The 24,808-nt window shown below is 36.9% G+C and overlaps 2 protein-coding genes across 2 annotated transcripts; one reads left to right on the plus strand and one right to left on the minus strand.

The window, feature by feature from the left end:
* Positions 1-710: 710 nt before the first annotated feature.
* LOC140155769 (methionine--tRNA ligase, mitochondrial-like) lies at positions 711-21,127 on the plus strand. The gene is made up of 13 exons (XM_072178732.1): positions 711-773; positions 2,682-2,894; positions 3,415-3,605; positions 4,670-4,756; positions 8,678-8,806; positions 9,456-9,567; positions 11,686-11,744; positions 12,173-12,244; positions 13,031-13,137; positions 17,734-17,833; positions 18,510-18,621; positions 19,172-19,393; positions 19,874-21,127. Exons 2-13 carry the CDS (start codon positions 2,738-2,740, stop codon positions 20,251-20,253), a joined length of 1,728 nt encoding a protein of 575 aa, XP_072034833.1. The 5' UTR covers positions 711-773; positions 2,682-2,737; the 3' UTR covers positions 20,254-21,127.
* Positions 20,988-23,646, minus strand: LOC140154688 (arylacetamide deacetylase-like 4 family member 1). The gene is made up of 3 exons (XM_072177255.1): positions 23,377-23,646; positions 22,656-22,719; positions 20,988-21,786 (listed from the first exon to the last, which is right to left on the minus strand). Exons 1-3 carry the CDS (start codon positions 23,489-23,491, stop codon positions 20,988-20,990), a joined length of 978 nt encoding a protein of 325 aa, XP_072033356.1. The 5' UTR covers positions 23,492-23,646.
* Between the last annotated feature and the right edge of the window lie 1,162 nt (positions 23,647-24,808).

Here is a 24,808-nt window from a genome sequence, read left to right on the forward strand (position 1 = left end):
CACACCTGTGATTTAATGGAGCACATCCACAGCGCATTTGACAGATAAAAATGAAATGGGCAATTCTGAGCAACGGGATTCCATGAAATGGACGATTATGTAAGTTATTCTACAGGATCGGTAATAATTAACAGCTGGTCTGCTGTATTTGAAGTGCATATTGAAGTTAAGTTTGTGACTTCGTATACGCAATTGATATTATAGGAAGCTTAAATTGGCAGGCTCTCATGCTGAGTCATGCAATGTATCCGTCTCTTCCGAACATATATGGACGTTCAGGGCAAGTCATACTGAAGTATGACTTGCCCACACAGGGTATAGTCTATGGTTACAGTTACTGGAACTAGTACTGATGCGCAGGAGGACTTCATTTTACCTCTATTCAATTCATGCTTTACAACTTCACTTCATGTTTATCGACACTTGAAACTTCTTGCATTTTATTTTAGTACGCCTGCATGCACCTGAACACTTTTATTATTGATATATAGCACACGATAACATAATAAATATAACACAACAGGGAAAAAAGTAAGCAAATAGCCAAGGAAAAACATACTTCACCTTCGAATTTGGTACCGCATATTAAAATAGAGCTCGTAGCCCAACAAAAAAACGTGGTCACGGCGGTCTGTACACTTGCGCAGTTTGTACTTTTGGTTCATGCTGATCATGCAACACTTCGGAGAAAAAAATCGTTGAAATTGTGTTTGTTTTTAACAGTTTCACCCGTAATTGCTATAATGCATTTTTATCAAAGACTATTTTACTGAGTGAGTAAGATAAAAAACAAAAGTCAAAGTAAGCTTAAGCTTAAATGCATTTATATGGTGCTGTGCATGGCATATGGGCAACCGCATGAATGTTTTTAGCCTATATAAATCTTTTTGAATGTTTTTTTTTTGCAATTAAGGTTCCTTTTAACCATTAACCATCGCTTATTTGCGCGCAACATCAAGCGTGTGCATAGGGTTAAAGGGCATTTCGTGATCCACAGCCTCATCCCCCACTTTTCTCAAAAAAGTTGAGATTTTTATATCACTGGAAACCTCTGGCTACATAATGTTTATGTACAAAATATTTCTTGCAGATTAATTCGTTTTGCAAAGATATCGTGAAATTTGAATTTTGTTCTGGTGCACCAGAACGAAATTACAACGCATTGTCTATGGAGCAGTGTAATACTAATACACATAATCATGCATAACTTCATAAGCATAAAATCGGAATCAACTGAAATTTTGGGAATAGGCTTTTTCATGGATATGTACTGAAAAATGTCATAAAAAGAGGATGCTAGGATCACGAAATACTCCTTTAAGACTGCTGTTAGCAGTACGCTTAAATTTGTAAAAGAAAATCTGCAAAATATTATTTATACTCCTGCAAGCAAGACTTCAGACTTTTAATTGATGGGCCATCGATATATCAAGTCATAGAAGACATTGCATACCGTCCGTACACATGAAAATTTAGGGTTTTTGGTACACACTACTGTACTTTTTAATCAATGTTTTCTTTGACATTACGCCCGGTCATTATCTTTTAAACAAAATATAGAATGGTCAAATCATGTATGTAAAACTGCAATCCAAATGCTATTTTGTCACATTTTAGGTACCGGTACTTCATTTATTGGAAAAAATAAGAAAAACGGTTGATACTTCATGCAATTATTTCATGTATAAAGCTAATCCTAATCCTAAACCTAAACAAACCCAAACCCTATAAATTTTGTGTAAAATTACATCCAGAAAAACATTGACATTTGAGCTAAGAAGATGGTGACTTTTGGCAAAATTCAAAGTCAGTATAGCATAGAAAATCATCCAAACAACATGGGGAGTATCCATCCATAAAATTAAATTTACACATATCCCATCTTTCACCTTTCATCCTTGTTGTATTTCTAGGACAAAAGAGCAATTTTGATTTAATTTTACAATCATGACATTAACATAAAGCCAAGAATTTTCTGCTTTACAAATGCTAAATTCCGCTTTTCTCTGCTTTGTAATTTTAGCACATTTCTGACATAATAAAATTTCACAAGAATCTTGTGACGATCATTGCGATGTTGCAAAGTTGGGATGGGTGATTGGGTATCACGGCTGCAATGGGAGGTAGGACAGGCGTTGTACGGTAAATCTGTGACGGATTTTACTTTTTTTTGATGAATTTTGAAGACCCATTTCATTTAGTATTTTATTTATTTCTTTTCAATTGTATTTTTTCCTTTTTCTAGGTCATTTTTGCTTATTTTTTTCTCAGAAATCGTTTTCCACTTTACCTCGAATTCCATAATTTTCATGGAATTTCATAATATATGAAAATTCTTAACTTTACATTAACATACCCCATAGAGATCCATGTTAAATGTCCAATTCATGAAGTGAGGTTTCTTTCATTATTTCACCTTTAACCTTCCTGGCAACGCGGAAAATTCTTGGCTTTACATTAACATACCCCATAGAGATCCATGTTAAATGTCCAATTCATGAAGTGAGGTTTCTTTCATTATTTCACTCACCTTAAACCTTCCTGGCATAATCACCAATTAAAATACACTACTGTATACCAAATAATTTTTCATTTTTGGAAAAGAATAATAAAATTAAAATTTCACAGTAATGCTTTAATTTCTGTCACTTGAATTCAGTTTGTTATTTTACACATTGCAGGTGCTGTATGCTAGATACCATTTTGACGAATAACGCATCCGCTTTTATAGTCCAATATGTTGGCTCTAATTTGTCAGATGAAAACTGCTGCATCTGCAAAATGTGTACAGAAGCTACACAAAGTATGGAAACATTTTCAACCAGTCAGATGTTTGTCAAATATGCAGACCAATGAGTCCTTTCTGACCACACCAATATTTTATGTAAATGCAGGTAAGATCAATCAAATTTGATTGTCGCAAATTCATCTAGCAAGAATCAAATAAATCGCTATGTGTGGGAGAGGCATGATTCTTGGAGAATCAATTTTGATCCTCTCAAACTATGAGCATGGTTACAAGATGGGAGTCAGTGAGGGGTGGGAACATGCCCCCCCCCCCATTGATTTGAAAATTTAAAGAATCCTATAGGAAAATGGCTTGTGTCCCCCAATAAGGCTAGGTTCTCCCAATTATGGTCAATGCCCCCATAGGATGACTCATGTGGTTGCATATCTATAGCATATTTATACAGTAACACATTGAGCCAATCAACCTCATTAATGATCAATGCATTCAAATAGCGATTTTCTATCCATTCAATTACTGCTAAAGCACAGTGTGTCAGCCTTGGGACTGATCTTCTTTACATAACCAACCATGTTCTATTCTCATCTGGGAAAAAATAAAAATATATTCTATTTCAGAAATCTTACTATATTGCTTTTAACCAATTCTCTTTTGCCTTCTGTTAGTGCCACACATTGGACATTTATACTCTGCAGTTGTTGGAGATGCAGCCCATAGATGGCAGTGTATATGCGGGGCTAAACAAGCAATATTTTCAACTGGTACAGATGAGCATGGGTTAAAGGTACAACAGGCTGCAGAGGCTGCTAAGTTGCCTCCTTTACAATTCTGTAATGAAGTCTCACAGAAATTTAAGGTAAGAAGAAGGAACAATCTGAATTGAGTGTTTTAACCTATGTTTCATTTCCAGAATTTGACAGAGTGTGCCAGACAAGCTGTTCTTGCAGTAACCTGAATATTTACTGTTTTCCACAGAATTTGTCATTTATTCTGTATTATATTGTAATAAATTAGGAGTGAGGGTCAAGATTCAAACTACTGCTCATGTATTACCATTGGTCTAATTGGCCTTTTTAATATGTTAATTGTTAATGGGATCATGGTGCCACATATTTGCAGAGTATATAATGTCTGATCTGAACTCTCCCTTTTTCTGCTTTTTGTGCAACTCTTACATGTATGTATTGTAGATTAAATGGCATAGTTTTACTTTAGGATATAGAGGATGAGTGTAGTTAGGAATTCCTTTTTTGCATGCACAAGTTAGACACATAGAACCAATGCTTCTTATGACCCCATGACCCAAAAGACTTAGATCTCAGATGGGCCATACATGTAGAAATAATTTTCCCTCTCTGTGAACACTGGTCTCCCTGTCAGTCCGAAACACTGTCAGTCTGAACCACCGCAAGTCCAAATTTTTAGGGTTAGGGTAAGGGTTTGGTTTAGGGTTAGGTTCAGGGTTAGGTTTAGGGTTAGGGTTAAGGTTAGCAATAGGTAAGCTTAAAATTCGGACTAGCGGTGGTTCGGACTGACAGGGTGTGCCCGCTGAACAGATCTGAGTAAATGTCATAAATGTTTTTGTTCAACATTATTACTAGGAGTTTTTAAGCTTGTCTGGCTACAAAATATGGATGATATAATGTATGCATTAAACCAATAAGAAATGACAAATACATAAATATTTCTGACAATTGATTGCATTTTACAAGTCATCCTTATTAATTGTTGCAACTTCTAAAGATTTTCTTGGCACTGTGTTCATACATTCCTGCCCTTTTCTATGCCATGAATTCACAGACAACACATACTGTACAGTTTACATAGTAGCCTAATCTGTAATGGGTGCAGTTAGGGCTGAAGCTATGGCTGTATGCTATGTTTACTAATGCTTGATTTTATTATTAATGCATTTTATAGTATCTGTTTGATGCTAATGACATTGCCTACACTGATTACGTAAGGACAACAGAGGATAGACACAATCGGGCTGTGAATCACATCTGGGTAAGTCAATATAAATAAATAGGTAAATAAATGAAATAAATATTGTGATTAACAAGTGAATTATCCAATGAGTCTCAAGATTCTGCTGTGGAACTGGTGAGCATATGATTATAATGACCAGTACTGCCAACATGGGGTAACATTAACAGGGACATTCTCCCAGTCCGAGAGTGTTACGTTCACTGCCGGCTTATCTTCTTAATAAAACTATGAAATCACACCATCAGGCGAAGTTTTACCATAATTCTTAGACTAGTTAGAGTCCTTTTATTCTCTCTCCATCTCTCTCCTCTTTTCTCCCATTCCATAGTTTTACGACATCACGGTCGGACATTACATTCAAAAGTGAATTACAATAATAAAATACATTCGCAATCATGGCGCTCACATAAATCTGCGGACATAGCGGCGCCACGCCATGCATACTAGTTTGAGCGCATATTGCAATTAATCGCGCATTGATAACATTACCACATGACACTCCCGAACTCCTATATGATTGTGTCAATCATCTCAAAATGCACATTTAAATCGCGTTAAATTTACATCTTTTGTGTGCATAAATATAATTTCATGCAATTTGTTTTTAATGCACGTTTTAATTCATTATATAAAATATTCTCAAAACGTACATGTGCCATAAATACAAATAAAATTTATGTGATAAATTTCTTCTCCAATGATAATCTCACACTAGTTTCCATTTCTCCAAAACATAATGAATTTAGTTATACATGTCCATGTTTATATGGAAATGTCGCTTGACTAATTGGCGCACTATAGCTGCAATACCAAGCGCTTGTCCAGAAATTTAAATTCATCATGAAATCCTGATCAATACGCACATTTTGTGATAAAATCTTATTTTAAACACAACAGTTTTTTGACGACCATATAATAATACTTTATCCCTTCATTTCAATTTTAAAAGAAATGTCGACTCGATTGACTTGCGCACTACTGCTGCAATCCCAAACGCTAAATAAGCTTATTACAACAATCCAATAAAAAATCTTACACATTTTTGTACTCTGGCTGGAGTTTTTGCATGTGAAATAATGCACACATTTGTCCATGTGCATGATAATACTAAATTAAAACAATATAATGTTTCATTGCTGTTTATCTTTGTTTTAAACGCAATTATGCTTTACACAACAAAACATTTTTGAATGCCACAAAGATTGGCGTGCATTATGTAAGCTTAGGTTAGGCCTACATTTCTACTACGCATGATGTATACAACATTTAATTTTGATATGTGCATACACATTTCGTTGTACGTATCTTTCATTTGTGCACGTACATTTGCAATATTTATAATACTTGCTTCACTGTCGCACAATCCTCGTTTACATTTTATAATATATTACTGATCATTTTCATCTGTGAAAATATAAACATCTCTTGATTGTCTTCAAGTAAAAAGGCCAACAGTCAAAATATCATACCAAATGTCTGGTCATTTAGCAAGGAATCCAAGCAGGCTAGAACCTGAAGACAGCCTCTCGTAATCCATTTTCCACATCACTCTGCCACACCGATGCGTAGATCATGTAGACAACACTGCCACTGATGAAAACACGATTCACCTGTCTTTTTCCAGAAGAACACAAATCAGCAATATATTCCAACGATGAAAATGTATTAATGTGCATCAAATCTCACAGTTCTGGTATTTGAACGGAGTTGATGATGATACAGTCACGAAGCTACTCTGTTTTCTTCTCTTCTTTCTTCTGTAGCGAAGCTATCTGTGACGCTCTCTTCTTTCTTCCAATCCGCGGGCTTCCAATACAACAGTTAATCAGTTCTGCGTCCTCTTCTTTCTTCTTATGGCTAGCTCACTGAAGGTTTCTTCTTCAAAGCTGAACTAGTCTTTAGCGACTTTGAGACCTTCTTTGTCGATTTTCAAGTTTCTTTCTTGAAAACTTTGTTGATGTTTTCTTTGGTAATTTTCCAGTTTCTTTCTTCGAAAACTTCGTTGATGTTTTCTTGGTGATTTCTTTGAGTCTTTCTTAGGCTATTTCTTGGAAATGGCGTACCTGTAGATTTACTTTTTCCGCTGCCACCATGTTACGTTCTCTAGCACTGCCGGCTTATCTTCTTAATAAAACTATGAAATCACACAATTATGAAATCACACAATTATCAGGCGAAATTTTACCATAATTCTTAGACTAGTTAGAGTCCTTTTATTCCTCTCTCCATTCTCTCTCCTCTTTTCTCCCATTCCATAGTTTTACGACATCACGGTCGGACATTACATTCAAAAGTGAATTACAATAATAAAATACATTACGCAATCATGGCGCCACGCAAATCTGCGGACATAGCGCGCCACGCCGCGTACTAGTTTGAGCGCATATTGCAATTAATCGCGCATTGATAACATTACCACATGACAGAGAGACACAAAGGCCAAGAGTTAGCACATTTGTTCATGTTCATTTTTGTCTGGCCTGAACTAAGTTCAAAATGAGACTTAATAATCACTTTTCTGTCTGTCCGTTCGACCGTCCGTACATCCGGAGCTGTATCTGGGTATCTGGAAGACCTACTGGGATGCTATGTGGTGGGAGGAAGGGTATCCAACTGTGCTCTATGTATTTAGGTGAAAATATGTAAATAAAATTTGTGGACAGATTATCTCAAGATTTGTCAGGTGTATGGTAGCAGAACCTAGCAGGAATGATACACAATGACTGATCACCTGATTAGTTTTTTGGCAAAAATTATGCGCATTTATAAATGTTGTTGTTTTGCATAATTTATGCGGAACTCTTCTACAAATATGGTTGGAAATGGGATCATAAGTCAACCTTGTTGACAAATTATCACCAGATCTGATTGAACAGGAAGGATATCTACCGGTTGCACACCTGCTTAGATTTTCAGCACAAAATATGCTAATGAAGATAGTAATTTGCATAATTTATGCACACCTGTCTCTAAATCTCATATCTGGCATATGGTAATTCTCTCTTAATTACACTGCATGTAGAAAAGTACATGTAATATTTAGTGGTTCTGGGGAGAGGGTGGGACTGGTGGGTAAGGTTATGGGTTATATTGTGGGTCTCTGGGGGTGCCACTCCCCATATTTGGATGTTTTCCAAAATTAATATCTCACAAATTAAATATAGAGGGCCAGGGGATTCACTTTCTCATTATAAAAAAAACATTTGAAGAAATCAAAGAGCACTTGGAGTAAAAATTGTAGTGTAATGATTGACAGATACAAATTCAATCAATGACAAAAAGTAATTTTTCTAATATAATGAATACAATAAAATAACTCTGGGGATGCTACTATTTGCAATGAAATATCTAAAAAACTAAAAATGGTTTCACCCTTTGGTGGTGTCAAATGAAGGAGATGAAAATAAAGAATGCAATAAAAGAATTCTAGGTGTTCTACTCCTAATAATTGTAAAGGTATTTGTAAAATTTAATATTGTGGGTACTTGGGGCGCCACTCCACAGATTTGGGTATATTTTTTAGAATTAATTTCTCCAAAGTTAAAACAGGCGTGACCCACTGGGTGGTGTCAAATAAAATAGAAGACAATAACAAATACAATAATAGTGATGACTTTTTGCAATGAAATATCTCAAAAACTAACAATGGTGTCCAACAAAATAAAGAATACAATACTAGAACTCTGTGGGTTTACACCCAATAGTTATTTGGGTATTTTATTTTTAAAATTCAATATTGTGGTCCGTGGTGGTGCCACTCCCTTTGGGTATTGTTGAAAACTACCCCATACGCAGGCTGTCGCAAAAGCAGGCTAGAATTGTGGTTCGAGTAACAGCCTTGTTTTTCTTTGAAAACAGGGCCCTGAAATTTCATCAACAGCTGGGCCGAGGCCTTCTTTCTTCAACCTGATCCAAATTTTATTTGTATTGTGTTTGCAGAAAAAGTTGTATGATGGTGGATATATCTACCAGGGTGAGTACGAGGGTTGGTACTCCACTGCAGATGAGGCGTTCCTTAGCAACCAGCAGGTGCATGATGTGACAGTGGATGGAGGAAATGTACAGAAGGTGAGTATAAGGGACTGAGACGAATATACCTAGGTATATTCGTCTCAGATAAGGGATGTGTTCCAGATGATATTCCTTATGCAATGAGATGCTCTCAGACAATAAACAGGTGCAGTGAATTGGATGTTAGGTGTAAATGATGTGAGTGATGGCAATCAGGCCTTTCCAGTTGAAATACATACTTCCCTTATAGAAGACATGACCTCAATCTTCCACAACACGTATGAATTGCAAATGGGGTTACCTGAATGGGGACTCTATTTGAAATCTACCCCGCCTGTGTGGAGATTAATGGCATATCTTCCATAGGGGGTAAATGTAATTCAACTGGTATAGCCTGTTGTTTTTATCAGGGGTACCTTTTGTTTTGCCATAATATACAAAATACTTATCTTTAATTTAGTTTATTTAGTACATGGTGTTCCAATAAAAATGTGTTTTGCCGCAATTATCAAAATATAAAGAAAAAATATGAAATATGCTACAGAAATTTAATGAACCAATTCCAATCATGAAACCTAAAATGTGCTAATTATATTACTGACTTCAAACTTGCATTTTGTGAACATTACTAAAATGATTGAAAATAAAGGAGCCTTTAAATTTTACCAAATCTTAAAGTGAAGTTATTTCTTCTCAATTGATGCAGGTTTCAATTGAAACTGGCAACCCTGTTGAATGGACCTCTGAGAAGAATTACATGTTTCGTCTCAGCCAAATGGGCCCTCAGCTATTAGAATGGTTACACACCAACCCTGAAGGTAGGTACTATTGCAGCATGTTGTTCACATGGGTGTACTGAGTGTATGAAAATTTGGGATTTGAATACAAAATAAAGGACATTTGTGGCCTAAAACCAGGCCAATGGCAGATGCACATTACAGCTTTTGGTCACTTGTCCCAATATTTCAAGCCAGGGGGTAACTCATAAATTTCCTTATGATCAATGTAAATCACATTAGGCCCTATTACTGTTTCGTCAGAATCACCAGAAGCCTTCGACACTTGTTCCATCTTGCTCTTGATTTAAGTAGTAGCTATGACCCTCACTATTCTCCTCTATCTCTTTCATTCCTCTCCCTCTTTTCTATTTTCTTCTCTTTTTCTCTCTCTCTCTCTCTCTCTCTCGCTCTCTTCTTCTTCTTCTTATCGGATAATGTGTGTGTTTGTCTGTCAACAAGGTCTCTGCATCCCACGCCCCGCGTTTAGCAGAGTCCTCGTCAATCATCTTTTTCCCCTCCCATTTTCATTTTGCTCAACAACCTAATTCTAAAATATAATCTCTGTCATCATGTATAGCCCCTCTCACTGTAAAGTATGCAGAGATTGACTCATTAACATTATTATCCATTGTATCAATGGTCATTTATGTATTTTGTAAAATCTAATGTATGCATCCATTGTATCAATAAACATTTAAAATGTATTCTGCCATCACTATAAGAGAATTAGAAATATTATTATACTATTTTATCATTATGTTATTATATTATTATATTATAATATTACTATATTATCATTACATTATTATGTTCTTATAATATTATATTAAAAACATTAAAATTTTAATATTTATTATCATGTATTACTATGTTATATTTTGATAGTATGTATTATTCACTGAGCGTGTTTGTAGAGAGCCAGCTTATCCGGTGTTAGGCGCTTATCATCGTAGAAGTACTTTAAAATCAATTGCCATTGCAGTGTGATATTTCCGTGATAAACTACTACAAGCACGCTCGTAATATTTTTATGCATTTAAAGTGTATTTTGGTCAATCATACATAGTAATGCTATTCTAATTTAATTATATTGATTTAATTGTTACTGCCTAAATGTATTGATATTTATTTATACCAATGACTCTTGTTTACATTTAATTTTATTACTTTGTTGAGCTATTAGTATCACTTGTATATTGATGTTGATGATTGATGAAAATAAAATATGAATGAATGAATGAATCTTGTTATTTGTGTATTAGATATAGTCCCCTCCTGGGATGGTATGCCTCTGGTTGTTCTCAATATGTTTTACACATAAGAGTTCTTATCTCTTCTCAACAATGCTGGCATGAACTGGTCATCAGTGCCAATAGCTTGAGGTTTTTCTGGCATGCAAGACTTGAAAAATGTGAAATTAACTTTTTTTTGAAAAAGTCAGCATCAAGGTTTTAGATGGACTGTTTTAGCCACTACCAGTGATTTGCTAAATTAGATTATCTACAAAATCGATTTATGCATTTTGTACCCAAAGACACTCTCAAATTTGAGGGTAAAATTTGACACTTTAGCAGTCACTGTGGGTGTAACTAGACTTGCGCAATTTGGGGGGGGGGGGTGTAACTGGGGGAAATCTGCTACTAGGTGGCTAAAATTTCAATCCTCTATTGAAGCATGTACAAACGGCATTGACCTCACTTTAGTCAATGTTGGAGATTTCTTTCCATATTGACACTGACTTCTTTTCAACCGACTTACACTTACCCTTTGAAACTATTCAAATTGCTACAATCACTGACAGTGCTTTTAATATTTCTTCCAAAGAAAGTTGAACTTTGTGGGTTCATTTTAGTGTCCTTTTATATTCACAAACAATTTGACTTACTGTACACAAAATGAAAATTAAGTATCTTGAATTTGTGATACACCCTCACAGGGAGTTCAATTTGTGAGGTGACAGACTTGCTATTAAAATATTATTAAAATTTTGTTCTCAATTTTGTAGCTGATCCCAACAAGATGGTAATTTTAAAAGTTTTTAATTTTAACATCTGTTTCCATGGACCTTGACTCCATTTGCATGAGTTCTGTATCATAATAAGTTCATTGCATCATATTTTTTGTTTAACTGTTTGTTTTCATGTGTGTTTTTTACAGCTGTGCGACCCAGTAAGTTTTATGCTATTACCAAGAAGTATATCGAAGAAGGACTTCAGGTAAATGCCAGATACTAATTTTATAACAAAACAACATAATGAAAGAATGATCTACTCATTCGATAAAGAGAAAATATGTAATATTCTGTGGAGGAATGCAAAGTGTATGTAAGCCAGCAGCTGGTCATGAACTTACTGACTTGAAAAACAGGTGCAATTTGATTATCAGAAACTGTAAGTGACATTTAAAAAGGTTTGACTCAAAGAGAGTACAGACGATGAGTGACATTCAAAGAGGTTTGGCACAAAGCTAAAAATGAAGAATTATATAACTTGACACGGGTTCAATTCCCATTCATGTATGCTGCTAGTGTGAGACTATACCCTTAAACCAGATGACTGTGCAATGAGGGTTGACCAGATCTGTTCAGTTATTCATGACCAAATAACATGTTTTGATGTTGACAATTACTTGTTTATATTCACAGGATTTGTCAGTATCTCGACAAAGAGAACGTTTGAAGTGGGGTATCCCTGTGCCAGATGACCCATCACAAACAGTGAGTGAAATATTAAGCAAATAAACAAAAACGAAACCAAAATACATCAGTTAATTCAAACAAGAAAAAAGAGAGAGTAGGATAAAATTATTGAAGGAATTAAAGAGAGAAATCGAGAGACAGAGATGGAGAGAGAGACAATGAACACCACCACTAGTGTCATCCTTTAGCTGTGGAGCAGATAACCTCAAGATTTCTCTATGTGTAGTGATCTTTGGCAAGTGAGGATATCTGTTACTTGATTTATAATAGTAAAATAAACATACCAAATGCTATCAATGTTAGGTTTCTTTAAATTGACATGGAACAGGAGTAAAACCGATCAAAGTGAGAAACAATATTGAGTAAACAAATCATTCTTACCAGCTAAAATTAGTCTTAAAAATAAATTTCTTTACATGGAAAAAAGGGGATGGGATGCACCATTCTTACTCTCTAACCAGTGGCGGCGCCAGGAATTTTTTTATTGGGGAGGCAAAATTGGACAATTTTGCCCAAAATTGCCGCAAAAAGTGGAAATTTACATGATTTTGGGGGTTTTGCCTCAAAAGTGGGGGGGGGGGGGCAAGAAAAATATGGGGAGGGGCAAATGCCCCCCCCCCCTAAGCGCCGCCACTGTCTCTAACATGACCATGTCGAAGAGCAGTTTTGGAAAATTTAATTTGTTTTTAATTAAAATTGTAATAATAATGATAAAAAAAGTTGTTGGATGTTTGTAGAGTCTTTTTTAGATGATTTCTTTCCACTACTCTTTACATTTCTCCATACTATATTGAATATGAACAGATTTATGTGTGGCTAGATGCATTGGTCAACTACCTGACTGTTGGTGGTTACCCTGACAAGCAACATGTGTGGCCAGCAATACATATTGTAGGCAAAGATATACTCAGGTAAGTGGCTAGATGCATTGGTCAACCACCTGACTGTTGGTGGTTACCCTGACAAGCAGCATGTGTGGCCAGCAATACATATTGTAGGCAAAGATATACTCAGGTAAGTGGCTAGATGCATTGGTCAACTACCTGACTGTTGGTGGCTACCCTGACAAGCAGCATGTGTGGCCAGCAATACATATTGTAGGCAAAGATATACTCAGGTAAGTGGCTAGATGCATTGGTCAACTACCTGACAGTTGGTGGCTACCCTGACAAGCAGCATGTGTGGCCAGCAATACACATCGTAGGCAAAGATATACTCAGGTAAGTGGCTAGATGCATTGGTCAACTACCTGACAGTTGGTGGCTACCCTGACAAGCAGCATGTGTGGCCAGCAATACATATTGTAGGCAAAGATATACTCAGGTAAGTGGCTAGATGCATTGGTCAACTACCTGACAGTTGGTGGTTACCCTGACAAGCAGCATGTGTGGCCAGCAATACATATTGTAGGCAAAGATATACTCAGGTAAGTGGCTAGTTGCATTGGTCAACTACCTGACAGTTGGTGGTTACCCTGACAAGCAGCATGTGTGGCCAGCAATACATATTGTAGGCAAAGATATACTCAGGTAAGTGGCTAGATGCATTGGTCAATTACCTGACAGTTGGTGGCTACCCTGACAAGCAGCATGTGTGGCCAGCAATACATATTGTAGGCAAAGATATACTCAGGTAAGTGGCTAGATGCATTGGTTACCTGACAGTTGGTGGCTACCCTGACAAGCAGCATGTGTGGCCAGCAATACATATTCATTGCACAGTCATCCGGTTTAAGGGTAGAGTCTCACAATATCAGCATTCAGCATACATGAATGGGAATTGAACCAGTGTCAAATTATGAAATTCTTCATTTTTAGCTTTGAGCCAAACCTCTTTGAATGTTACTCATAGTCTGTACTCTCTTCGAGTCAAACCTACCTGACTGTTGGTGGTTACCCTGACAAGCAGCATGTATGGCCAGCAATACATATTGTAGGCAAAGATATACTCAGGTAAGTGACTAGATGCATTAGTCAATTACCTGACTGTTGGTGGCTACCCTGACAAGGAGCATGTGTGGCCAGCAATACATATTGTAGGCAAAGATATACTCAGGTAAGTAGCTAGATGCATTGGTCAACTACCTGACTGTTGGTGGTTACCCTGACAAGGAGCATGTGTGGCCGGCAATACATATTGTAGGCAAAGATATACTCAGGTAAGTGGCTAGATGCATTGGCCAATTACCTGACTGTTGGTGGCTACCCTGACAAGCAGCATGTGTGGCCAGCAATACATATTGTAGGCAAAGATATACTCAGGTAAGTGGCTAGATGCATTGGTCAACTACCTGACTGTTGGTGGTTACCCTGACAAGCAGCATGTATGGCCAGCAATACATATTGTAGGCAAAGATATACTCAGATAAGTGGCTAGATGCATTGGTCAACTACCTGACTGTTGGTGGTTACCCTGACAAGCAGCATGTATGGCCAGCAATACATATTGTAGGCAAAGATATACTCAGGTAAGTGGCTAGATGCATTGGTCAATTACCAAGAAGCATATCGAAGAAGGACTTCAGGTAGATGCCAGATACTAATTTTATAACAAAACAATATAATGAAAGAATGATCTACTCATTTGATAAGATTAAATATGTAATGTTCTGTGGAGGAATGCAAAGTGTATGCAGGCCAGTAACTGGTCATGAACTCACTGACTTGAAAAACAGGTGCAATTTGATATCAGAAACTGTATGTGACATTTAAAAGGTTTGACTCGAAGAGAGTACAGACTATGAGTAACATTCAAAGAGGTTTGGCTCAAAGCTAAAAATGAAGAATTTCATAATTTGACACTGGTTCAATTCCCATTCATGTATGCTGAATGCTGATATTGTGAGACTCTACCCTTAAACTGGATGACTGTGCAATGAATATGTATTGCTGGCCACACATGCTGCTTGTCAGGGTAGCCACCAACTGTCAGGTAATTGACCAATGCATCTAGCCACTTACCTGAGTATATATTTGCCTACAATATGTATTGCTGGCCAATTACCTGACAGTTGGTGGCTACCCTGACAAGCAGCATGTGTGGCCAGCAATACATATTGTAGGCAAAGATATACTCAGGTAAGTGGCTAGATGCATTAGTCAATTACCTGACTGTTGGTGGCTACCCTGACAAGCAGCATGTGTGGCCAGCAATACATATTGTAGGCAAAGATATACTCAGGTAAGTGGCTAGATGCATTGGTCAACTACCTGACTGTTGGTGGTTACCCTGACAAGCAGCATGTATGGCCAGCAATACATATTGTAGGCAAAGATATACTCAGGTAAGTGGCTAGATGCATTGGTCAACTACCTGACTGTTGGTGGTTACCCTGACAAGGAGCATGTGTGGCCAGCAATACATATTGTAGGCAAAGATATACTCAGGTAAGTGGCTAGATGCATTGGTCAACTACCTGACTGTTGGTGGTTACCCTGACAATCAGCATGTATGGCCAGCAATACATATTGTAGGCAAAGATATACTCAGGTAAGTGACTAGATGCATTAGTCAATTACCTGACTGTTGGTGGCTACCCTGACAAGGAGCATGTGTGGCCAGCAATACATATTGTAGGCAAAGATATACTCAGGTAAGTGGCTAGATGCATTGGTCAACTACCTGACTGTTGGTGGTTACCCTGACAAGCAGCATGTATGGGCAGCAATACATATTGTAGGCAAAGATATACTCAGGTAAGTGACTAGATGCATTAGTCAATTACCTGACTGTTGGTGGCTACCCTGACAAGGAGCATGTGGCCAGCAATACATATTGTAGGCAAAGATATACTCAGGTAAGTAGCTAGATGCATTGGTCAACTACCTGACTGTTGGTGGTTACCCTGACAAGGAGCATGTGTGGCCGGCAATACATATTGTAGGCAAAGATATACTCAGGTAAGTGGCTAGATGCATTGGTCAATTACCTGACTGTTGGTGGCTACCCTGACAAGCAGCATGTGTGGCCAGCAATACATATTGTAGGCAAAGATATACTCAGGTAAGTGGCTAGATGCATTGGTCAACTACCTGACTGTTGGTGGTTACCCTGACAAGCAGCATGTATGGCCAGCAATACATATTGTAGGCAAAGATATACTCAGATAAGTGGCTAGATGCATTGGTCAACTACCTGACTGTTGGTGGTTACCCTGACAAGCAGCATGTATGGCCAGCAATACATATTGTAGGCAAAGATATACTCAGATAAGTGGCTAGATACATTGGTCAACTACCTGACTGTTGGTGGTTACCCTGACAAGCAGCATGTATGGCCAGCAATACATATTGTAGGCAAAGATATACTCAGGTAAGTGGCTAGATGCATTGGTCAACTACCTGACTGTTGGTGGTTACCCTGACAAGGAGCATGTATGGCCAGCAATACATATCGTAGGCAAAGATATACTCAGGTAAGTGGCTAGATGCATTAGTCAATTACCTGACTGTTGGTGGTTACCCTGACAAGCAGCATGTGTGGCCAGCAAGACATATTGTAGGCAAAGATATACTCAGGTAAGTGGCTAGATGCATTGGTCAACTAGGCCTACCTGACTGTTGGTGGCTACCCTGACAAAGGAGCATGTATGGCCAGCAATACATATCGTAGGCAAAGATATACTCAGGTAAGTGGCTAGATGCATTGGTCAACTACCTGACTGTTGGTGGTTACCCTGACAAGGAGCATGTATGGCCAGCAATACATATCGTAGGCAAAGATATACTCAGGTAAGTGGCTAGATTTATTAGTCAATTACCTGACTGTTGGTGGTTACCCTGACAAGCAGCATGTGTGGCCAGCAATACATATTGTAGGCAAAGATATACTCAGGTAATATCAAATTAAATTGCTTGGGGACAAAATGACTTTATTAAAAAGAACTGTATTTTATTTCATTTTCTTGCAAGTCGGATTGCTTAGATTAATTTCATACATTCTTAGAACCACATAGCCAATCAGATAAGCTGTTGAAAAATAAGCTGAGTGTATAAATTTCCAATAATTGCACTTGCGCAGTTTCACATACTACACGCTGTGTGTTCACGTCTTGCAGGAGTGATTAATTTTTCTTGAAGATGAATGCATTGACACTGGTCAAATTTTTCGACATTTTTAGTATCTTGTTGGTTGCAAAAAATAGAAATTGAATAAATCTCTTGTTGTGTATGAAATAGGGTCATAAGTGCAGATCCCTTGTTGCTTGAGAGATTGGACATGTTGATGCGTCAAGTGCATTCCCTCTGCTGGAGTCGTGCATTGGATGCATCAACATCTCAGCATGCGTGCATTATTGAGTCCTATTTCTCTCTCAGCAAGTGATACTCATTTTTTAACCGGCAAAATTAGAACTCTGGATGGTTAGGATGTACAAGTTTTCATTTTGATGTAAAATGGTACAGACCGTATACATACACTCACACATAAACAACGTATATATGTATGCAGCCTATGCACATTAATACATCTTTCAAAATGCATTTCAATCTATTTCTATATGTTTACAGGTTCCATGCAATATATTGGCCATCATTCTTGATGGCAGCTGGTTTACAGCCTCCTGCATCTGTCATATGCCATTCACACTGGACTATGAATAACTACAAGGTAATTGAAATCAAAGCTATACAATGGTCTATTTCTGTTGAAATTCATACACCTCCTGTGGAAACATGACTTTATCTTCCATAGGGGTGTATGGAGCTCAAATGAATAGCCCAATATGCATAGACAAAATACCTGTTAATTTTCATTATAAATGCAACATGTGCTATTTTTTATGCAACAAATCTTGATATCTATTGAAATAGCAAGTGAAGCATGATTATCCTATAATGACACTTTGTGTTCGTTAACTTTGATATGCTTCACACAATAAAGAGGTCACATCAAGGTCATCAGAGGACATTATTGATTGCAAGTTTGGCAAATGTGCAAATACTGCTGAAGCTACTTGATGAGTTTGGCAAATGTGCAAATACTACTGAAGCTACTTGATGAGACCCAAGTTGCCAGGAACATCAGAGGTCTGATTTTAATCTACAGATGTTGCCAATTTAATTCAGACTTCTTTTTTCCCAAATCAATACCCCAAATCCCCACCACCAGGGATTGAACCCAGGATCTCATGCACCAAAGGCAAGTACCCTAACTATAAGGCCATGCTCTCAGCTATGAGGGGAAATGTTTTACATAATTCACATTGGAATATTTGGTAACATCAGTTGCGTGATTTCTCATTGAATTCTACATGATTGAACTGATAACTGTGTGCTTATTTCAGATGTCCAAGAGTCGTGGTAATGTAGTTGATCCTTTAGACAGAACACATCGCTATACATCAGATGGACTCCGGTACTTTTTACTGAGAGAAGGGACACTTCATTCAGATGGAGGTAACTTAGCTTTAAATTTACAGTCCTTCTGTGTTTCAAGATATCTTTGTGATTCAATTGTGGAATATGTCATTTACTGTTTCTTAATGTACATAGAGTAGCTTTGTTATGGAATAGGAAACAGTTGTGCAGAGCTCTTGATAGTACAGGGTGAAGCCAGCAGAAATTGGCAAAAGTCTCTCAGCTGAATGTGTAATGAAATACTCAGAATAAGACATGCCTATAATCCATTTGGCTTCGTGGAGGCAGTGACATCAATATTTGCTCCAGTGTGGCATGTGTATTGACTCAAAGAATTGGGAAGGCGGTACATCTGCATGGCATATAGCTGCGACAATGTACTGACATCACTGCCTGGTGGAAGCCAAATGGACAATAATAGTAATAGGGAGAGAGAGATTTCCAAACATATGTATCATATGCCCGTGCATCTATTCAAAGTCACTCTCATATGACAGGATTTGAACAGATGCACAGGTGTATGATACGTACGATTGGAAATCGCAAGTTCTCTAATATAATAATTGTATTATCATTTTTATGTTTTCAGACTACAATGATGACAGACTGGTGAATACTCTCAATGCTGATCTAGGTGACACACTGGGTAACCTCCTATCAAGAGTGACGGCAAAGTCCATTAACCCACAACAAGTCTTCCCACAATTCCACAGTGACCTGTTTCCATGGCAACCATCTTCATCATCAAGTACTGTAGTCAGAGCTTTGCAGGAGGATTATGACTTGATTGAATCCGTGCAAAAATTACCAGGTAAAGGAGGAAAATGTGGTGCCCTGAGACTAGTTTAGGGGGTGATTTAGAGACAGAAATTGTAGCCTGGCATCCTCTGGTGTAACATACAGGGTGTAGTGCTGTCACCTGCTTTCCCCAGTCACATATATATGAAGTGTTCAGATGATAAAAGCCGATAAACGCCATTTCTAAACTAATTGAGTTACAGGCTCTGTCACCCACCTTTGCACAGTATTTTAGCATATCTACTTAATAGTATATCTATTATTTCCATGCCCTAACCATAAACATAACCCTAATCACAATCATTTGAGACAGGTACTGATTTGTATGGTTTAAAGTGAACTTTGACCTGGTATCCAAGAGTCAATCAAATGACCAGATATGCTTAGTATTTAGCAAGTGAATGAAAAGACACAATTTTGACATAATGAGGCATGTAAGATTTATTGCAAAAAATAATGCCAATTTCATTTTTTTTTTTTTTTCATCTTACAGATACTGTTAACATGCATTATAGGAACTTTGAATTCCACAAGGCACTGGAAGCTATTATGACTTGTCTCCGATCCACCAATGGATTTGTTAACAGACACCAACCATGGACTCTAGCCAAGAACCCTCATGAGAAACCATGGCTAGATACTACTAATCATGTTACCATGGAGACACTAAGGGTATGTGGAATACTCCTCCAACCAGTGATTCCCAAAATGGCTGACAAATTACTCAATAGACTAGGGATAGGGGAAAATGAAAGAACTTGGGTGTATTTGGAGAGTTTCAAGACATATCATGGGAAGGCTGGAGGGTATGATGGAAGACAACTTGGAAATAGTGGTGGAATTTTATTCAAGAAAATCAAACAGATTGAGTAGAAGAGATAGCATGTAGAGTGAACAACTTTTTGGTAGGAGTATCGGTCCGGTGATCCGAAGGTTCCAGGTTCAAATCCTGGATGGTCAGTGATTTGTTTCACTGCCTGTTGTGGTAATTTATATATGTGGAGACTTGTGTTAAAAACATATCTCATAACTTTTAAAAGTTGAAGGTGAAGGACGAAATATTGTAGTGAGTAAATTCACTTGGTTTTGTCACTTGGTTTTGTCAAGCAAAATGGAAATACTCGTATTATTAACTTCAAAATATTTTAAAACTATTTATGACTTATGACACAAATTCTCAATATTGAACATTTATTTTTATGATAACATTCGTCAGAAGCCATTATTGTCTTTGACTTGCCTTATTGATTGAATTGCAAGAAGTAGCAGTACTAAAGATGGTGGAGCTCAGTTAACAAAGTGTGTGCTTAATTCCGGAGAGGGATCTTGATTTGGATGTGTAGGGATATGTGGTGGGGAAAATAAGCTTGAAAAAGTTGAGATGCTCAGAACTTTCAAAACTTCCAAAACTAACACACAAAATATTTTCACTAATTTAAGTGTTAATTAGTCAATTCTTTCCACAAATGCTTTTAAAAACATTTACCAACATTTTTGTAAAAAATGGCCTTTAGAGTTGTTTTAAGAATGACATGCAAATTGAAATAAGAACATAAGAAATTATATTTTTAATCAGCTTTGCTTCAAGAGATGTTTTTAGCCACAACTTATTTTCTATAAAATTGATAATTTGCATACTCTATAAGATCCTGAACGCTTTGTTTTCCAGCCTCTATACTAAATGGATCAATAAAAAGTTGAAACATTCCATGAATGCCTTTTTCATAGTGTTTCCATGTTACCGAGACCCCAGCGTCCTTTAATCTCTGCCTGTATATGATTCCATCATCTCTAAGAGGATCCTGCTCTACTGTAACTATATAGGTAGATGGTAGACCTTTAAGATCTTCTCTTAGAAGAGGTGCAGCATCCGGATGCACAAGAATCTTTTCTATATCTCGATAAATTTCTTCGTTTCCGTAGGTTTTATTCTTTGGCGGCTCATAGCCATTTTGTTTAAATTTTTGTGGGATCATGTCATGAGATAAGAATTTACTATAAATGCTTTTAGCTTCTGGTGAAGTGTGTGTGTTGTAATAGAAAGCTTCCTTTAAGCCATCATTTCCTATTACATAATAACTATAACAAAATGTTATAAATTCTTTGGTGGCAATTGAACTTGGTTTAGCACCATGCTGTTGGAAAGATGGGGTGAGGAAATCAAAAGCTTGTAATCCAGGATATAGTAGAGCATTAAATTTTAAAGTAGGTAAGTCTGCAAACTCTTCATTAAAAGTTAGTCTTTGAGTCACAGCTGCTGCTAGATTTCCTCCTGCACTGTCTCCAATGATAGCTATCCTGCTAGCATCTACATTGTATTTGTGGATGTGATGCATGAACCATACTGTAGCCTTTGTACTGTCCTCTAGGGCTGCTGGATATGGACTTTGCCAAGAATAACGGTGACTGTGTGGGAGATATAAACAGTAAAAAACATATTGTTGTGGTTTAATTCTCATACTGACGAACTACAGTTAATTATAAACCATCCCTTAGGCAAAAATAGAAGTCGCAATAGTGATTGTAGATGTCAATGTTATCAATGCAAACTACCTGCACTTGCCAAATTGATTGAGGATGGTTTATAGTAACCCAGTATTCATCAGTATTCAGAAATTACTGATGTATACTCTGATCAGCTCTTAATAGGCGGGACTCATAACATCGTGGATTGATACAGAATGGCGTACACACAGCTAGGCGCAGCACCTACGCGAACTGGGCTTTGCGTGAATGATGCGTGCTTTTGTGAATTTACGTGTGCGTAAGTTGGAACTTTATTGACTCGCGCAGTAACAAAAACCGAATAATTCCCGCCTATTAAGAGCTGATCATAGTATAATGTGACAAATGTGTAAATATGAAATAACCTAATTATAGCCCCAGTCACTGATAAGGAACTTGTTTGTAATGGGTGATTATTATTCACTACATAATGTAGTCAAACCTGACATTCAAAGTGATAAAGCAAATGTACAGCAAATGAAATGTCACTTCAATTGTGACTCAATATGCAGATAATATTTTGGGGACAGTTTTCCTTTACCCTTTTTGTATGTTCTTAAAGTACACTGATTTAAAAAAAGAAATACATAATTATATAAGCATGGTCATGAGCAAATTATTTTATGTACTATATATATATATATATATTGAAATTTAATCAGAATGAAAGAATGTCCCACTTGTTAAAGTTGATGTATTGCAAATGTCATGGCGATGGGTTATTCTCACCCGTTCTCATTAAAGATATTTTTCTTCACTTTTACACTTACCCTACTGACAGAAGAACCGCATCAAGTTCAATTGCTAGATGTTGTGTGAGCACATGATAAATTTCTGGAAAAAAATGACAATTTTAAATTATGGTGTTTTGCAATAATACACATATGATACATAATAGTGTAGTGGTGACACCATTTAAGGTGTGGTAAAGTGAAATCTGGGGGAAGAAATCTGAAAATTTGCCTCAAAAGTTTGTCATTTTCTTGCCCTGTGCCATAATTGGTTACATAAAATAGTGGTCATCATGATTAAAATGAAAGGATGCGATGGCAATGTAACAATGATGATGATGGTGCAGCAGCAACATTGCCAACACCACCATCATCAATTAACTTAAATTATGCCACCATTAATTATGGTCCCACACTTTTGTTGGTTATTAGGGGATTCGGGGGAAAAACGTTTAAAACGTCAAAATTTGCTCCTAATCAGACTCCATTCGGGGGAACTGAACAACCTGCCCCCCCCCCCCACTTTCAACAAAGGCACGCCACTGATACATTACAGGCAAAAAGTGGATTTATAAATGGACTTATGTTACTATAAAGAAAAGTGATTATTTTATATACTTTGGACCTACTTATGTACATTTTAATTTAAGGCAAAAGCTTGACATGGACCATCTGCCCTTAGCCCAAATGCACCCTTATATTACCGTTTATAATATGAGGATTTTAAATAGAGAAACAACTACTTTTCTACTGTATATACCTGTGTTTCCATACATCATGCCACCGCCATGGAAGAATATTAACGCCGGTCTTGCAGTATGTACTTCTTTGACTGGTTCATAGAGTCTGACTAACACATCTCCATCAATTCGCATATCAGTAAATCGAACTAATGAAGTCTCGTTAGACAAGTTGGCTTCAATGAATACAGTGAAGATACTCCAAGAAAAATTAGTCAAGTACACATGGAGATTGAAAGGAAGTTTCCGGACTAAGGCATTCTGAAATGACAAGTGACAGGCATTTTGAAAGTTTTATATAGAGTCTCCCCCCCCCATTAACTACTAGTAGGCCTAAATGCGCAGAAAGTCCGCTCGACTTGGATTTTAGTCATCAATAAGATCAAAGTTGACTTGAATCTGTTATTTCAAGGTTTTGAAATAGCAAACATTTCCCTAAACGAGATGAGGGGATAGTAATGGAATATGCCAGGGCGATATATATCTCAATAACCTAAAAGGAGTTAAAATGGTAATAATTATGATGTTTGGAAATAATAAATCGCCCTCTAATTTGCATATTTGCATAATTAAAGAGCTAATTTGCATAAATACTAATTATGCAAATTAGGGGCGGCTCCACTATATAATACATTAAAACATACTAACACTTTGACTAAGTTACAAAGCAAAAGTATGCAAAATAAAAGTACCCTAACCATTTAGGCATGGATTTTTAGCAAAACATAGGCAATATTTATATGTTAATGAGCTTCGCCAGTCATTATAGCTCATTAACTTTATTGATTATTGATAAAAACAGTGAGATACAAAAATATAAGTTGATATATTTTGAAAACCGTATATCCGATTTGCTTCAAACAAAAGGCATATTGATAAGTGTGCTTTGCTCTACTCAATTAATCTGTTTAAAACAAAATGCTTATAGAGCACTTCCATAATGCCTCATACCACCTTAAAATATATAATAGTGACTTACAATTTCGACGCCCAATGTTATCACACGTAACAATCTGCTATCGTATGTACTAATATTTTCTGGAACCTGAATATTAGCAAAATGTAGGCCTATAATTATTGCAATTAGCACAACCGCCGAAGCTATAATGGTTGCTTTGGACACCATCTTGAATATCAAATCAAAGTTCACTGATAGTAAACAAATGTGTGTCAGCGATTTATATAACTAGCGGTCACCCGTCTTTCGCGATCAGGGTCTTTCGCAGTTGGTAAATTTTGTTATATTTTGTGTACATGTAAATGTTTTATTTAATGTGATGAATGGTATGAGAGGAGATTATCATTTAGAACTTAGAAGTATAATATTAGTATCTTTTCCATATAAATCAATGGCTTGAAATTGCAATTAGATCATGATCGAAGCAAGTCTTCTTGCCACCATATCATAAGAGCCCTTCCATATCATATCCACCGTGACTCCATGAGAAGTCT

This window comes from Amphiura filiformis, chromosome 6, assembly GCF_039555335.1.
Source record: "Amphiura filiformis chromosome 6, Afil_fr2py, whole genome shotgun sequence".
NCBI lineage: Eukaryota > Metazoa > Echinodermata > Ophiuroidea > Amphilepidida > Amphiuridae > Amphiura > Amphiura filiformis.